This window comes from Lampris incognitus, chromosome 20 (assembly GCF_029633865.1).
Source record: "Lampris incognitus isolate fLamInc1 chromosome 20, fLamInc1.hap2, whole genome shotgun sequence".
NCBI lineage: Eukaryota > Metazoa > Chordata > Actinopteri > Lampriformes > Lampridae > Lampris > Lampris incognitus.
The window spans coordinates 26,866,130-26,884,092 of NC_079230.1; the positions used below are offsets into that span (position 1 = coordinate 26,866,130).

The window sequence follows — 17,963 nt, forward strand, 5'->3', positions numbered from 1 at the left end:
TATGGAGCAGGAAGCCTACCGCCACCGTGTGGCCAAACCCTGTAACGACAAAAACTTTGCTTTGTTCGTCGATTCCTCACCACGCTCATTTATTTTGCATTTCCTTTCATACAAAGTCACACATTTATGACACGCTTGAGTTTATCCAGTGTAGCATTTGGCGCTGATTAAGATCCACGATGAAGCCTGTCAGAATAAAGAGCGATCAGCCAGACCAGGGGAAGAGATGACGTCGACGAACACGCGCACAGATAGATGAACGAAAGGTACGTCCGACACATATTTACAGCCTGTTTCCTCACACCGATGGACTAGCGAATAAGCAACACGACGCCAACTTCACTCCGGTCCGACAAACGGGCCTGACGGCTAACAGCTAATTATGAGGGCTGTAATCAACACGATAAGGGCGCGCGCCGTGCGGAGCGCGGAGGATTCGGACGCCTCATTTCGAGTGGTGGAGGAGAGAGATGTGGAGACAGCGCAAGCTTTCTGTGCAGACCTGTAGCTACAGCATATATCTATATATAGGGGGGGAGGGAGATAGGGAGAGAGGGGGGGGGGGTCGGAACGGACTTAACATGAATCAAAGAGGTTTAGTTTCCCTGTGACTTTTGTTTTGGGCAACAACGCAGCGAGCTCGCAATGAAGTAGACGACGTTCAATTCGTCTCCGTCAAGATGAGCAGCAGCGGTGTAAGTACCAGAAGACGCCCCGTTTTCCTTTGCAAAGGTCGTATGCATGTCTCGGTTCACCTTTAGAAAACCCATTTACAGCCGAAACACAGTGTCCTGCATGCTTCCCTTTGCAGTGCAACGTTTTTGTGACTCTCGGGCTGCAGCGTTGTGTTTCGTTAGCTCGTTTGGTTGTAACGTATTGTCATGGTGCATGGATATAGTGCAGGTTTGTGCAGGCTGCAGGGATTCACCCTCCAGGATGCTGCATGGATGCTGAGGCTGAGGCGTGGCATGTGATGCTGGGCTGTTAGTCTCAAGAGAGTGTCATCAGTGTGCTCAGAATAATCTGGGATTTTGTCTGAAGTTGAACGGACGTTGGTTTTAGATGAGTTATTCTATTGCACTAATCTAGACAGCATCACGGCACACAGAAATAACACTCAGCCATGTCATTTCACGTTTCATTGTAAATTCACGCGTCTTATGTGTGCGTGCGTGCGTGCGTGCGTGCGCGTGTGTGTGTTAGAGGCGAGAGAGGGAGCAAAGGAGGAAACTGCAGCACTTTCTGACAGACCTGGCCTTATTGGGATCACTGCAGGTGAGCCCTCGACACACAAATGCATCCCCCCCCCCCGATTTGCAAAACAGAGGATGACTTTCAAATCAATATCTCTATGAAGTCCCTCTGTGGGTAATAATACTGTAATGGATATTTAGTTGGGAGTTCAGAGTCCCTTTATCGACTTTGTCATTTGCACGAGAGTAATAGGTTAAGGAGATGAAATGACCAAATGACCATCCACCCACCTGCCATGTTTCTCTGCAGGGGTTCAAGTATTTCCAGCCTTGGCTGCGAGGGAAGGAGGAACTGCTGCTCACAGTCGTCAATGAGGATCTGGTTTGTAGTTTGTAAAGAAAAAAAAAATACAACTAAAAGGTTTCCGAGGAACACACCGAATGTGATGGAGCAGATAAATCCAGGGAGTCGAGAGTAGCTTTATACCGCCTCATAGAGTTTACTTGACTCACTGGATTATTTTGCCCCTTATTTGTTGAGCACTTTCCCTACCGTTGAGTGTTTCTTTTAACAAAGTTTACATATATGTATATATATATATAAATTTTCCAATGGTCTAGTCAAATGCACATAGATTAGAAAATGTTAGGTAACCAAAGCATCCTGCAGAATTTCAGCAACCTGTGACTGTAGAAAAAACAATCTTCAGATTTGGTCAAGACAAAGACCGAGATGAGCTGCTGAAAAAACAAGATTAGCGCAGAAACAGCAGATGAACTTTGAACTCAGAATATGAATTTTAAAAAAAAGAAGCAAGGGTCTTACAGGTAAAGAAACTCAGAAGTAAGTAAAAAAAAAATAATAATAAACAATAACAGACGAGTGTCTCGGGGTCAACAAGAGAAACACCAAGACTAGACAGGGTGAAGGTAAACCGAGGCCCTTAAAGGGACAGTTCACCCCAAAATCCTCAATACGTGTTGTTCCTCTTACCTGTGGTGCTATTTATCCATCAGTTGCTGAGTTTTGGAGGTAACGGACGTAGAGATGTCTGCCTTCTCTCGAATACAGTGGAACTGGACGGTGCTTGGTTTGTGTTGCTCAAAGCACCAAAACAAAAAACAAAAACAAAAACCCACACTTGAAACACTCAACAGCTACATCTCTTTCCAGAAACCACGACCCGGTTACTCAAGATAAACCTTGTTGTGAGCGGTTTCATGCAGGTGTAGTTCGGTCTAAGAAAATAGTTCCTTACATTTTACAAAATTGTCAAGACATCCGGGAGAGGCGAGCTGTGAGATTTGCCGGGGCGCTGGGATCTGGGGGCTGTAGTGGCATGTATAACAGTGTCAGCAGGGTATAAATGATAGTGTACGTCGTGACTGTGGCCAAGAGGCAGCATTGTAGTATACAGAAAAGAGACCGGCACAGCATTAAAGCTAAATAAGGGGATTTTCCAAGCTTTAAACCGGTTAAGGCCGTGGATGGATGGATCCTGTTCACCACATCACAGCAACAATAATCAAGACTATCTGTCGTAAAGTATCCTAATGTTGCTAATGTAGACATAAACTAATTATATTCTAATGTTGACATAAACTAATTATATGCTAATGTAGACATAAAGTGAGCACGTTTAGTAGACCAGAAGAAAGTGAGCCAGCTCCGAATCACTCTTTATCACCAACTCTTTTTTAATTTACTCCAGCAGTTGAATGCGGACCCAAGAAAACTTCTTGTTTTGGCATGCTGCCGGCCATAATATCTTTTTCCTTGCATAATTTCTTCAGATCTTTTCGGTGAGACGGTAGATGAGGCGGCGGGGCTGGATTTTGCTGTAGCCTTTTCCATGTCGCGCCTTGGTATTTGTTTGCAGCTTTCCTTTATACCTGCAAAGTAAAACGCGGCATTTCCAGTCCAACGCCATCACTTTAGTGTCTTGGCTTGCACCAGCAATTAGGTAGGAAGCCATCTCATGTTACACACTTTGTTTCACTGAGACTTGAGGAAACCATCTCTAATAGCACTTAAATGTTATCATCCATCCATCCATTATCCAAACCGCTTATCCTGCTCTCAGGGATGTTGGAGCCTATCCCAGCAGTCATTGGGCGGCAGGCCGCGGGAAGACACCCAGGACAGGATGCCAGGCCATCACAGCCCCCACACCACACCCCACCCCACACACACACACACACACACACACACACACACACACACACACACACACACACACACACACACACACACAGGGACAATTCAGTACGGCTGATTCACCTGACCTACATGTCTTTGGACTGTGGGAGGAAACCGGAGCCCCCAGAGGAAACCCACGCAGACTTGGGGAGAACATGCAAACTCCACACAGAGGATGACCCGGGATGACCCCCAAGGTTGGACTACCCCGGGGCTCGAACCCAGAACCTTCTTGCTGCGAGGTGACCACACTAACCACTGCGCCACCCCTTAGTTAAATGTCATCATTTTGCTATGAAACAGCTCCCTACGCAGCTTTGACGTTGAAATCCATGGTTTTTCTCTCTTAATAAGTAGTTATTTGATCCACCTGGACCATGGAGCCATGTTACATAATACTAAGAGTCATCTGAACCATGGCTGGAGACACCTCTACTCTCCATATACCACTGTTGAAATATTTTGACCGGTAGGACGAACACTGGTGCAATGGTAAATATGTTCCTAGTCAAACAGGAAACAGGATTGAAACGTAAACAGGAAACAGGATTGAATCGTGATGCCGATGTGGCCATGACAGTCAATAATGACTGTACAACAGTGTTCCCATATACCGAGCCGGAAGGCAAAGCTCTCAACTTACCAGTCAATCTTCGTTCCAACCCTCCCCTATGGTCATGAGCTTTGGGTAGCGACTGAAAGGGTGAGATCGCGGATGCAAGCGGCTGAGATGAGTTTCCTCCGTAGGGTGTCTGGGCTCGGCCTTAGAGATAGGGCGAGGAGCTCGGACATCCGGAGGGAGCTCGGAGTAGAGCCGCTGCTCCTTCACATTGAAAGGAGCCAGTTGAGGTGGTTCGGGCATCTGATTAGGATGCCTCCCGGGCGCCTTCCTTTGGAGGTTTTCCGGGCACGTCCAACTGGGAGGAGACCCCGGGGTAGACCCAGAACTCGCTGGAGGGACTACATGTCCAATCTGGCCTGGGAAGGCCTTGGGATCCCCTAGGAGGAGCTGGAGGGCGTTGCTGGAGGGCCCTACTTAGCTTGCTACCACCGCGACCCGACCCTGGAGAAGCGGCTGAAGATGAGATGAGATGCATGTTCTCATATAGTGTGACGTAGTTTGTAATACATTAGACTCTCTGTGTTAGCTTTGGTCCCAGGATGCATTTTTACAAGGGTGGGAACTGTTTACTGCTGAGCTGACGGCACACCAACCACAATGGTTTGTAGTCCCAGAACATCAGTTATAATACATGTAGGTCTATTTCTCTCTGCCTCCTACAGCCAACTACATCACAACACTGTGCTACTGGGAGACTGACTGTCCGTCCAACACAGTAACCACACTGTCATTACCGTTCAAATGGATGAAATAATGAGTAAAGTTGCAGATTACAGCTTTAAAGAAAAATTGTGACCACTTGCTCTCTGTCTGTGTCTCTCTGGCTCTCTGTCTATGTCTGTCCATCTGTCTCTCTCAGTCTCTGTCTGTCTGTCTCTGTCTCACTCTGTCTATCTCTCTGTGTCTCTGTCTCTCTGTCTGTCTGTCTCTGTCTCACTCTGTCTCGCTCTCTGTCTCTCTGTCTGTGTCTGTCTGTCTGTGTCTGTCTTTCTCTGTGTCTCTCTCTCTCTGTGTCTCTCGCTCTGATCATCATCGTCACCAGCATCGCGTCTCATCACCCATTTATTTTAATGGCACATCAGTGAAGTAACAACACGGCCCTGACCCTCAATCTCTCCCCCCCCCACCCGGCTGTAGGGTTGGCGCTCCCCGGGCTTCGAGGTGTCCCGGGCCTCCTCCTTCTCCTCCACCAGCAGCTGTAACAGCAGCGATGTCTCCCCCAGCAGCAGCAACGTTAGTATTGAGACCCACGTCAGCTCTCCTCTGTCTGAGGAGCCATCGGCCCCGCGAGGCCCCCAGCCACACACACACACCAAGACCCAAACACAGCCCGCCAGGTGAGCAGCCATGGTTGTTAGCTGGTGTGTGTGTGCGTGTGCGTGCATGTATGCTCACACACCCTCAGTGCATGCATGCACGTGAGTGACATGTTGCATGGCATCTTGATATATGCATGACAATATTCATCTTAGAAAACAAGCGTGTGCAAACAGTCTGCATGACAAGACTGAGGAGCTCCACCTCATCAGCTGACCTACTTATAATCTAGGTCACATTTTCAGACTCTTCTCCCATCCGGCTTAGAGGATGAACACAGTCCTTCTGTTAGCTAAAGTCGCTGGTTTGAATTCCCACACGGGCTTGGTAAATATATGGGACGGCAGAAGTGAAGGACAAATATTCATCCTCCCTATGACAAATATTGCTGGCGGGCCCTTGAGTAAAGCGGTGAACAGCTCCCAGGTGGCGGCGTATGAGAGTAAGCCTGACTCTTTCTGCATGTACCACCCCTGGCCTGTTCCCACACATCAATCTCAGCCAATTTGCTCAGGTTGGCCAAATGAAGTTAGAGAAAACAAGGGCACACACACACGCACACACACTAGATAGATAGATATCCTGACCTCCTTGTCTATCTACTCAGAGCTCAGACGGACAGACAGACAGACAGACAGACAGATAGACAGCTAGATAGATAGATAGATAGATAGATAGATAGATAGATAGATAGATAGATAGATAGATAGATAGATAGATAGATAGATAGATAGATAGATAGATAGATAGATAGATAGATAGATAGATAGATAGATAGATAGATAGATAGATAGATAGATAGATAGATAGATAGATAGGCTGACCTCCTTGTCTGTCTCTACTCAGGGCTCCCAGCAGTGAGGAGCATCTCCTCCCAGCATCTCCCAGTGAAAGAGAGATGGCGGTACCTGTAAGTACTTCTTCCACAATGGTGGAATGGTTTAAATGTAAGAATTTACCGTTCACCATGCTGAGCAGTAGTTGAAATCATTTTTTGGTTTTTTTTGCATTTAAAAAAAGAAGCCAGTCACCACACTGGTGGAGTTTGTATGTAGGCGTGTCGCCATCAATCCACAAAGGGCTGAAAGGAAGTGGCACCGCTCTATGATAACAAAGTTTGACCAAAAAGCCATCATTCTCTTTACTCACACACTAATAGTATGCCAGAAGACAGTACATGTATGTCGTATATATAGTATGTACTATGTATGCAATTGCGGATGCAGCTAGTGGATTGTCCCAATATTCTGCACGTACTATATACTAATGATATATACTGCATACTAACAGTACTACATAGTACGTTATAACAGTACGTTATGTTTAGCATGTGGTGTAGCTAATTATACTATCCTCAGTCAATCAGCGGAAGCGATGACAAGTGGATACAGCTTGCACAACCTATATCTCCATGGCAATCATATTCATTTCCTGTTTGTTTTTTTTTGCATTATTATGAATGCAGAGAGATAATACAGTAGTATTCAGCGCTTTATATTGTTCGTAGACATCCAAAAACAAGCCTTGGACAACAAATTTACACTGAAAAGGCCGCCTTATGGCTGCCATCTTGGTTGAGAAATTTCGGCTGGCCAGAAACGGCCTCCTCTGTCTCCACGGAAACCCCTCCAAGTTACCATTTTCTTCAGTGTCAAGTTGAATCATATTAGATCTTTCGGTGAAAATACTATACATCCTGACATTTTTACTGCACCAGATGGGTCCATACACTATAATAGAAATGGGAACTAGACAGCACATACTGCAACTGTAGTATGGGTGTTTGAACACAACCAGTGACTTTTTAGATTTTAACAACAGATGGGTGCAATCAACTACCAGACAGATTGAAAACCATCAGTACTGGTTGTACATGAGGGCCTGATTAAGAACCCCTTCTTTACAGCATCATATATTTGAAAGGTTCATGAATATCAACATCTACCAGGGAACCCATATATGTTAATGGCATAATGTGGCCTAAATAATCTAACACACCACCACCACCACCACCACCACAGCTCCAACCCAGACCATTACAGTTCAAATTTGAATGTATTCTCAATTATCCAATCACGTCACACTCTCGTTCTCTCTATCGCCAGGAAGTGAATTGCACTCTGTTTTTATTGGCCGGCTACGCCAAGTACGGGCGTCCCTACGCCTGGATACGGTCCAATCACGAACGCCTGGTCAACATCGGGGGCACGGACTCGATGGTGAAGGACACGCCCATGAAACTCAAATCCGTCACAGACTGGCAGACGCAGGGTAGGAAAGGAATGTGTGGAATTCAAATGGGACACCGTAATTGTTGTAACGCGGTCAGGCTGTTTTATAGAGGGGCCAAAGTCTCCACCAAGTGTAAATCCCCCACACGGCCCATGATCGAATATTCTCCCTTAACGGCATTCTTTCTTTCTGCTCCTTTATTTTCCATTTCCTGTCTATTCCGTCTTTCGTGTCCCTCAAGGGATACGTGTGTGGGACGTCGTTAGCGAGCTGGTGTGTTTGTGCACCATCCCCACACCGTCCAACCCCTTCGCCCTGGACATGCCGTACGTCAAAGGTCTCCCCCTCCCCGAACGCTTCCTGGTCACCGGGGCGCTCCTTCACTTCTTGGAGACGTACGTGGTTTACGGAAACCGGGACGAACTGCACTACGATAAAGGTACGAGTCCTGTCGTGAAAATAGCAGACGAGCGCCGATCACTCGTCCCCGTTCACGCGTTCTGTTTGACCTTTCACCTTTGTCAGGATGCGATGGCGGTAATAGCCCAATGAACTTACGCGAGAGTTGGTGTGCGGCCGCCATCTTCTATTTTTCGTCACTTCCGGCCGAGACGGATCGAGAACCAGCTCGCCCAAAAACCACATTCGGCGGCGGTCAGACGCCAGCATTTTCAAGCAGTGGATACCGGCGGGTGGAGCAAGAGTGACGCCCGCGGTCTCCAGTCTCTCTGGTGTCAAGTCCAAAAATATACTCGAGGATTCCTGTCAAAACCGGCGTGCACGAGGACGTTTCTAAAGAAGACGTTGGCGGAAGTGATGAATGAAGCTACCGGGAACTAGTTTATAAGTGGTCGCTGGGCATGCGTGTTTAGATGCGTGTTGATACCACGTGTGAACCAAATTCGTCTTTAGACCCAACCTGGATCTATCTAGGTGCAGGAAGCTAGGTCTAAACAGGGCCAAGGACCCGAGTGAAAGCGAGATTAAAATGTTGACCAGCAGGTTGTGCTGATGCGCTATAGCAAACACTAGTCTTTTTGTTTTCCAGTCTCGCACTCTCTATCTATCTGACATGCACTATTGTAGACATAAATATAACATGTCCAGAAGTGAAGGTACACTGACTGATAACTCACAAATAGAGCGAGGGGTGATCAATGGAAAAAAGGGATGTATAGATGGAATAATGGATAGGTGATGGATGCAGGAGTGAATGATTGAAGGAGGAATTGATGGATGGACAGACGGATGGCTTTGTGGATGGATAAAGAGATATATGGATAGATGGACTGATCACTTTTGGTTTTGGGTGGTTGATATTTGGAAAGACTGTGTATCCACTTATATTATTGTGTTTAATAGTGTCGATGTATGTTTCAACATTTCATTGTTTTTCCATTTTCTTTGTGGCAGTGGTAGAAGAGGTCAAGCCCCTGAGGCGTCTGCATGTCCAGTCGCTGTTGGAGATCCAATCCAGAAACTCTGAGGAGCTGCAGCAGCCCCCCCATTCAGCCCCACCCTCCATAAAGGATCTCCCATCTGAAGGGGAGTAACCCTGATCGGGGGCCCCCCGGGATGAACATGGGGTTGTGTTGGTGCTTCAATCAAAGATGACCTCTGGTTTCAGTGCTCTCTTGATACAAACTGAACTGTGAGCGGCAGCTTCCGGTCACACACACACACACACACCCACACACACATACACACTGTGTATTTCAAAACTGATTTGTGACAGTAAGTGTGGTGGGAATCTGTTGCTTTGTCAGGAAACGGGTGTCTGCAGTTACGTTGGAATGTCTGGACCGCCATGTTGGGTGATTCATTTCAGGAATTTGTTATAGCTAATGTGACGGGATCTGGCTAATCCCATCTGGGGGATTCTACAGCACCGGTGTCATCAGCATCCATCACTTAACAGACTTTTTTTTCCCAATGTCTAAACGCTGTTGTAACACAGCCCGCTCTATTTATAGGTATATATATATATATATATACACACACATGGCAGTATACCAGTATTTGTACTCAAAAGCGTCTGTTTGTGCTGTGCTGCCATCTTTCTCATCGTCCGAAGGTACCAGTCACATATATCAGACTACTTGAAACGTGAAAAAGTGAAGTACCCTGGGAAATTTGTCATGTGACTTTGAGATTAAAAATCCCAGGACCCCTTCTGAACTTCTCTCTCCCTTTCACAAACACATTTAAGTGCGCACGACGGGTTTGTTTTTACAGAGCCAAATATAACCTTTTAAAAATGCACACTAAGACATGAAAACAGTTTGTACAATAGTGAAGTCTCATTTGTAAAGTGTCTAATTGACCATAAACTGATGCCAGAAGAGTCCAGACCAGCAGCAGCGTGCATCTATTTTTGCCTTGGGGTTCAAAAGGTGCAACTGTGCAAGATGTTCAAGCAGCCACATACACAAAACATTACGTATAAAAAGTTTATTAATTCATAAAATACATATTTAAATATATGCACAAGGACATAAAAACAGTACGCCGATGTTAAAATACAAACAGGCGGCACATGGGCCAATATGGAAATAAAAACCGTGCCGTTTGTAGTTTGAAATACACGAGTACACAGTTCAAAATTAAAAATCAAAAACACATGAAAGTGATGTGTCAGTTATGACGTTAAAAAAAAAAGGCAACGTCAATAGCTTTCCATTGGTCACAATGTGTCCCTGAACACCTGATCATCATCTAGGTGCAACCTTCATCCTTCAGTCTCCCTTTGGAAGGTTTGTAAACCACAGACATCATTACAGACGTCATTAGCCGCCCCGTGACTAAGTTAAAATATACTTAAAAACAAGTGAGGTGCCTTTTATGGCTCTGGTAATGTGATCCCCTCGTGGCATGCAGTGGTGATGTGGAAAGGGGCCCTGTGTGTGTGTGTGTATACAAAAAAAAAAAGAGCCTGTGTGTACTGGTAGATGCTAATGCAACTAAATATGCAAATTCGAAGTAAAGGATGAACAGGTGCGAGGGGAAAATTAAAAAGGGGGAGGTTGGGGTTTGAGGAAGAGACAAGATCGTGTGTGAATGCAGGTACATGGCCATGCACTCCGACTATGGCCCCACATGGGAACAGTACTCCCAAGTTTTATAGCAAAACATCCATGATTTTCCACCTTAATGGATGGATGGATGGATTTTGGCCATCACTGAACAAACCTGTTTTTTTTACAGGATGCTCCCTTAGTGCTTTACGGAGGATTTAGGTTGCACATGGGTTAATTTGACTTGTGCCCGTCTATCAAGGTCAGTGAGAAAAAAGAAAAAAAAGAAGGGTTTGCAGTGGAGAGGCTCAGTGAGTCAGTCATGGAAGCTGTGGATACTTGGAGAACACTGTAATAAAAGCAGAACTCACAATTCGAGAGCCATATGAACACCAAAAATAGGATCTTGTGTCGATAGTCAACCGGGAACTGTGTGACGCAATGTGTTTTGCCTACATGGGTGGAGTGGTGCTGCTGGAAGAAGAAGAATGAAGTGATTCAGGAGAGTCCTCAAAGTAACTTTTATGTGTTTCTGTGCATTAGAAAACAACTAGAGTACTGGTGACCCGATCAACTGAAATTGGGACAAAACGCCAAGTTTTCATCTCCACCTTTCTTTAACATAGCACGTTCTAAAATACACCTGCCACGTTCTTGAAATCCTCTAACATGTGACTCTGGCGTAGACAAACAACTGTCAGTTTTAGCACAAGCTTACAAAAAGGTAGCATTCACGAGCCTGTCAGAAAACATGCCAGATAAATAAGGGAGAGGTGGTTCCTCCCACCCCAGGAAACAAACGTGACTTGTCAGAAATGTCAACAGGTTTAACAGAACAGCTTTTCAAAGTCAGCTTGGTCATTATCCAGTTTTGTCATTTTAATAGCTGTGGTTTTGTCTGGCACCGTAAGTAGCTAAAAGTCACCTGCCTCACTGACAGGACAAATAATTTAGTGTCTTGAAGACTCATTGAACTGAAGAACAGGGCCTGTCACGTTTTGGAAATGACCCAAAGCCAGTCACAATAACAAGTCCTCAAGGGCTGTCGACAGGTTGAACAATAGCAGCTGTTAACAGCCCCTCATGTCACGGGCCGAATGCATTGTGTTGTAATCCTGCATGAGTCAACAGCTAATGTCCTTAACTTTCAAAACTCTCAAGCCCCTGTTTACGGAAACAGCCTTTCAAAAAAAAGCACAGTTCCCACTCGTCCCAATAAGGACCCACTATCATTTCAACCCTTTGGTTCGTCCCTCCTTTCTTCTCAACATTCCCTCCCCTCCAGTGTCGCGGGGTCCTCTTCGGTTTAAAATTTGCTCCCATGTTTGAGGGGTTTCAATTCCAGCTGTCAGAGGAGGATCCTCTCCTGGAGATGGCTCGGATGGGGCTATGAGACACAGAGCCCCTCTTCTTCCAGCGGACTGAAAGACAAAAGTGGACACCCCGAGTTAAGTGTGATAGTTTGGGTTTGAATTGCTCCTCACAAAAAAAAAAAAAAAAAAAAAAAAAAAAAACAGGTGCAATTAAAAGTACTGAAATGTTAATTTTGAATTTTCTACCACCTCCTTTTTGATTTCACATCTGGGGGGGGGGGTCCTATATGTCTAAAGGGAGATGCCCAAACAGATGCTGTTAGCTGGGTTCTATCACCTTTGCTGAACACAACTGACTAAAAGGATAATTCCAGATTCTTACAACCTGGGTCTTACTTTCAGCTCTGCAATGATAAGTACTGAAAAGGCAGATAAGCAAGGTGGCTTTACAAACTTAAAACTAGCATTTTTCTTGAACCTAAAACTATTTTTCTTTAAAGCAACTCTGAGTTTAGGATTTTTTTGTGAATATTGTGCCCTCTTGTGGTCAAAAGCAGTAAGTAACGTTTCGCTGAAGAGCAACAACCGAAGAACATAAGCATCGTCTCTTGCTGCAAAGCTCTATATTTAACCTCTGGCGGTTGGTGCATTTGTTTTGTAGAGAAGAGGAACAAATGTAGTAGTGTTTTGGGAACAAAAAGCAATTTGTAAGATACACTGCCATGTAATGTGTCTCTAACTTATGATGTATTAAGTCTGTAAATCATTTCGGCAGATTTCACAGGGAATCTGACCCAGAGACATGAACTTGGAAACATTATATAGAAATATCTAATCTTATGATAGTTTCACTTGATTATTTAGTGGCACTGAGGAATCAAAAACTCCGACTGAGACTGATAAATCACTGAAAAACTATTTGTAAAAGCTTTAAATTGGGACAAAGTACCATTTTGTGATCCATGAAGCCAGCTCACCTTTCCCCAGGCTTGCAGGTAGTGTGCTGCTCTTTGCTGTCGTAGGGGTTTTGGGCATTTCCTCAACGCCTTTCACCCTCATCTCACCCGGTGGGAGTGTCGCTGAGCCATCCTGCTGCCAGTCACTCAGTGCCCGCTGAAAGGAATGTGCAAGACAAGCAGTCATGTCCCGTGCCCGCTCCGCCCGACTGCACCAAAACACCCGGCACTGAAGCTGCTGCCCATGATGCTTGCAGATGTAGAGGAAGACGTTGGGTCGGTTGGCATCCGCGGCGCAGTACGCAATGTCCTGCAGGTAGGTCTTGGTGAGCTGCCTGCCGGTACTCAGCTCCTTGACCTCCACGTATCTCGGCCGCACCACCAGGGCGTGGTCTTTACCCAGCTTCTTCCCATTAGCTGCGCTCTCTAGCAGGCGTGCTATGGCGTCTTGAGCTTGCTCGCGGTCCAAAGAGAAGATTTTCTCCGTGCCCAGGTAATGAACTTTGAAGAGTGGGTCGCCGTGCGACAGCGACTCCGTGCGGTCGCGCCGGAAGCGGCGGCGAAACGCAGCAGGTGAGTTCTTGAGGGTCTGCATGAGGTGGAAAGTATTGAGAGACATGGTGGGCCTGAGGACACAGTCAAGGATGGGTTTTGGAGCAGCCGAGGTGCAATTTGGAGTGGTGAGTTGGTCCTTTTCAGACCTTCTCCCGCTCATCCACCTTTCGCCAACAAATGGAATGTAGTTGCATCCACCACTCTTATCTGAAATGAGGCAGATAAAGACAATGTTGTTAACTGATCCAAATCAGCAAGAACAATTAACAAAGCAAGCTTCTCTGGAAGGGGATTATTATTATTATTTTTGTATCAAAGGGTGACAGATTTTCATGAGTAGGAATGAGGCATCCTGTTGATTTCTTGCTTTGGCGTTTGGACAGTCAGGCAACAAATCCCCTGAAGGCTTAGTCAGCACACATTATTCTACTGCATGGATAAATAAAGGCTGACAAAACAGGTGGACAAGATCATCTGAAGTAGTGATGCACAGTGACAGATTTGCTGAGAATATTGATTTACGTCCAGACATGAAACATTAAATAGGCTCAGACTCAGTCTTGACAGGGGGGAAAAAACCCACATGCTCTCAAAGTTGTCTCTGGCGGCACTTTGTTATGGCACCGGCTCTTACTACTGCACCCGTATGTAATTAAACAGCATGACTGCTGGTGTCTACCTACTTACACTTGATGGCATGTCTGTTTGTTGACTTATGGCAGTGTAAGTCTACTGTACTTTCGACTGCCCAATTCTTCCGATCTTGACAATCTGCACTTACACCAAATGCACTCCACAGGACATGCACTCTTGGCTATGATAGCAAACGTGTTACTACTAGTACTGTGATAACTATTTACCACTCTGATGCCAATTGGTAACATCTGAATTTACCTGCTAATTGCGGACTCTGTTGTAAGTCACTTTGGATAAAAGTGTCTGCTTCCCGTCCATTTCTTGACTAAACTTGATGCCCATCACTACAAACACAACCAGCATATCATAACTCAGAGGCATAGAGTGTTTGGTTTGGATGCCTGCTTTTTCACTCAGGCAGAGAGAATAAAAAACCGCACCATGGCTATAGAATAAGGACAGAGGTCTCACGTCTAACCCCTGAGGTCCATTTTTAGTCAAAGCACAGTCAAACGCATTCCAGACTTAATGCATGGGCATTACATGACTTCCTCGCCAACCAACGTCTTTGGTTATGCAACAACCGCCTCAGCTGGCCTCTCATTGTCTTTCACCCTCAGAAACCCCTCGGCCATCTCCAGCAGTACATTGCTGTTCTGCACGGCCATTGTGCTATATTACCCCCCCCCCTTCTCATGTCTGGGCCATTCTTCTAACATCCTACAGCGCCTCTCAGAAGTTACTTGGAGAGACTACCGCCGACTGTTCCAAGGTGAGGGCCATTGTTACTCAAGACCCCAACACAGGAAACAGCCTAGCCCCCCTCACCCCAAATATTTTTTCCCCTCAAACAATGGCGTTCTTTGGTGAATGTGTCACATCACAGAAAGTTGTAAGCTGACCAGTATAAGCTGACCCAAACTTGGATGTGTGCGTGGGTCACAGCATGCAGTTGCATTTTTGCTCTCTCTCTCACACACACTCTCACTCACACACACACACACTCTCACACACATCTAGGCTCAACCTGCACTGTAGGTCAGCTAGCATCTCTCTGTGATATGACATTTTCCAAAGCAGCCACTGTTTAAAACACACACACACACACACACACACACACACACACCTGTTTCTCTAGGATCAACCTGCACTTTAGGTCAGCTAGCATCTCTCTGTGGTATGTCAGACTTTGCAACGCAGCCACTGTTTAAAACACACACATGGCCATGCAGGCATATTCACAACTTTCAGACCAGCAAAACGCCGCAACACACACATCTGTCTAAGCAGCTTTATTCCTTTTTAATCAACGCGTAAACTTTGCTGCTGTTGCATTTGGGGAAAATGGAAAGTCAACATTCTTGGCTGCAGCATTCGTTAAACTCAACGGTTCTCAATAAACCCCCCTCGCCGGGTAAAAGGCTACGTCATCCACTACACGGCGGTGAATTTGACGTTTTTACGAGCAGGTACTTCACACAACGCAGCTCGTTAACGCATCTGAAGCGAAGTAACCCACGCCGCCTCTGACGCTTCCGCACCCGCATTCCGCACCCTGCACATTAACCAGAGCGACGCCGCCACAAGTTAATGGGACGCGATGCTGCGGCGCGTTCTCGCGGCTGGCGAGGGGAACAAACCGCCGCACCGTTCGTACGGTTCCCACGATCTGTCAGCGGACCAGCAGCAAAGCCGTCAGACTCGCCCCGGGGGGCCACAAACAACGTTGGGGTTGCGCGGCCGCTATAGCAGCGCTTCTCACCTGGCCGCAGTTTCATGCAGACGACGTCAAGTGAGCACGAATCCAAACTCCTGAAGTCCCGACAACGCGGTGCGCAGAAGCCGACCGGAGAGGCGGAAAAACGGGGTGTATTCGAGTCGTCCGGCCGTCGGTTAAGAGAGACGGATTAAAAACGGAATTCGGCAAAACACCCGCACGTCAAGTCGGCGGGGAATCTCGTCCGTCCAGGTCTCCGTTACGGCCAAGTCACCGGCATATAAAAAAACAAAACCCCGAGCTCCCCGTCCAAGATGCGAGGCTCCAACGCGTTTCACCGACTGGAAGCACAAACAACGCGCGTAGACTGAGGAGGCTTGTCGGCGAGCAGCGGGATAAACGACGGCGGTCAAGTCCGTACGGAGGAGTCGCGCTGCGGGTCTCCGGTCGGCGTCTCTTGACAGTAAAGCCGGCGGACGCGGCGGCGGCGCCTTTTCAACAGCGTGTGCGCGCGCGCCAGCGCGCCCGGAACTCACGCGAACGCGCGTCTGTTTGCGTCTGATTAGGTGAGCGGGAGGGTGGGCGAGGGAGAGAGAGAGAGGGAGAAGAAGAGAGGGAGAAGAAGAGAGAGAGAAGAAGAGGGAGAAGAAGAGAGGAGGGGTTGCTGGTGACGAGAGCGTCAGTTCTTACAAGTTAAAAAAAAGAACTTACATGGTAATAAGGAAAGAGGAACCAGCAGAGGAGGGGAAAAGGGTTTAAGAGACACCCTTGTTGTGAAGCATGCGGCCCGCACACAGTAATGATGATAACACTATTGATCTTTATCTGAAAAACACTTCGCCCAACAATGTTACAAACTGCTTTGCAAAACAAGATAAACTCAGAGTTCAAATTTACACATAAATAAACAAATAAATAAATGCGACGACACATGATGCATTTCATAGTGCACACTCACACACACACACACACACTACTTCCCAAAAAATGTACAAGTTCTGCTTTTTCGTCCGTGAGAATTAACCTGAATTTGATATTCCACCGTTCACACTAAAAGCATCCAGCGTTCCGCTTCCATAGATCACTCTTATTTCTTTCTACGTCTTGGATTACTTGCTGATTTTTGTCCAACCTGTGTCACCTTTACACGTTTGCTTCCTTGTGTTTCATTTTACGTTTAAAGGCTGTGGAGCACAAAGGTGCACCGAGTCCGACTCCTGCCCGTGTGAAAAGCGACGGGGCTATAACCAGATTCTGCATTTGACTTTGCCCATAATTCCTCGTGGCCGTGATGTCACGCTCCTTTAGATGAACGTTTCAGTTTACATACAGCCGCGCGCGCGCACACACACGCACACACACACGGCACACATGGGAAACCCACTACCACTCATAAACATCACATCGTGTCACACAGACCTTTCCTAATGGGGATCACAGCCCTTACTCGTTCAGATCTGCCTCAAATGTTTATTTTGGGGGCATTTGAACAGTGGCGGAGGAAAACCCTAAACGGTTCCATGTGTGTGTCTGCATCTGTGTGTGTGTGTGTGTGTGTGGGTGGGTGTGTGTGTGTGTCTGCATCTGTGTGTGTGTATGTGTGTGTGGGTGTGTCTCGTTTAGGCAAACAGTAGAGCCCCTGTTTCTCCTGGGCTGGGACCAACAACAGTTAAGTCCTGGACGTCACACCCACCCCGGTGCATTGCGGGGCACACTGGTGCCATTCTTAAGAAACCAGTGACATAATGGACCATCTCAACGAAACACCACCACCATCTCACTTCTCATGTCTGCGATGCAGCGGCGCAGGAGACAAGAACAACATTAGCATCACCCCCCCCCCCCACAAAAAAACAGTATAAATTGGGGAGCCGTTTCACCAGTTGACCAAATTTACATGCTGCATCGGGACACGTTTATCTGACAGTGACTGAAATGATTCTACAACAACAGCAATAAGAAGCAGTCACCCTTCATTTCGAGTTCATTCGAACGCAACAAATAAGCGACAGTAAGCGGAATGGCGGCGAGAGCTGCGGTGTCTAGACACCGGATTTGTTTGTCCAAACCTTAGAAAAACCGAGTTTACGTCAAAGCATTTTTAGTATGCTAAAACTCAGCCGGTGTACTTTTAGTTACCCGTTGTTGTACTTTCAAGAGGTGGACTTGGAGAGAAGCACACTACAAACTTCTGTACTTGCTGAACAA

The 17,963-nt window shown here is 46.5% G+C and overlaps 2 protein-coding genes and 1 long non-coding RNA gene across 4 annotated transcripts; 2 read left to right on the forward strand and 1 right to left on the reverse strand.

Annotated features, from left to right (window-relative positions):
• Positions 1 to 659: 659 nt before the first annotated feature.
• On the forward strand, positions 660 to 1,552 carry LOC130130319 (uncharacterized). The gene is made up of 3 exons (XR_008812151.1): positions 660 to 695; positions 1,204 to 1,275; positions 1,504 to 1,552. It is a non-coding gene; the product is annotated as an uncharacterized LOC130130319 (long non-coding RNA).
• A 3,614-nt stretch (positions 1,553 to 5,166) lies between these two features.
• Positions 5,167 to 9,687, forward strand: si:dkey-19b23.7 (uncharacterized). The gene is made up of 5 exons (XM_056300770.1): positions 5,167 to 5,352; positions 6,179 to 6,242; positions 7,438 to 7,603; positions 7,806 to 8,003; positions 8,978 to 9,687. Exons 2-5 carry the CDS (start codon positions 6,231 to 6,233, stop codon positions 9,115 to 9,117), a joined length of 516 nt encoding a protein of 171 aa, XP_056156745.1. The 5' UTR covers positions 5,167 to 5,352; positions 6,179 to 6,230; the 3' UTR covers positions 9,118 to 9,687.
• Positions 9,688 to 10,002: 315 nt separating this feature from the next.
• Positions 10,003 to 16,323, reverse strand: si:dkey-19b23.8 (low density lipoprotein receptor adapter protein 1). Of its 2 annotated transcripts, none has more exons than XM_056300305.1 (3): positions 15,801 to 16,323; positions 12,841 to 13,609; positions 10,003 to 11,999 (listed from the first exon to the last, which is right to left on the reverse strand). In XM_056300305.1, exons 1-3 carry the CDS (start codon positions 15,814 to 15,816, stop codon positions 11,966 to 11,968), a joined length of 819 nt encoding a protein of 272 aa, XP_056156280.1. In that variant the 5' UTR covers positions 15,817 to 16,323; the 3' UTR covers positions 10,003 to 11,965. The 2 variants fall into 2 exon arrangements, with proteins under 2 accessions (XP_056156280.1, XP_056156279.1); XM_056300304.1 differs by having other exon boundaries at positions 12,869 to 13,609; positions 15,801 to 16,319.
• Between the last annotated feature and the right edge of the window lie 1,640 nt (positions 16,324 to 17,963).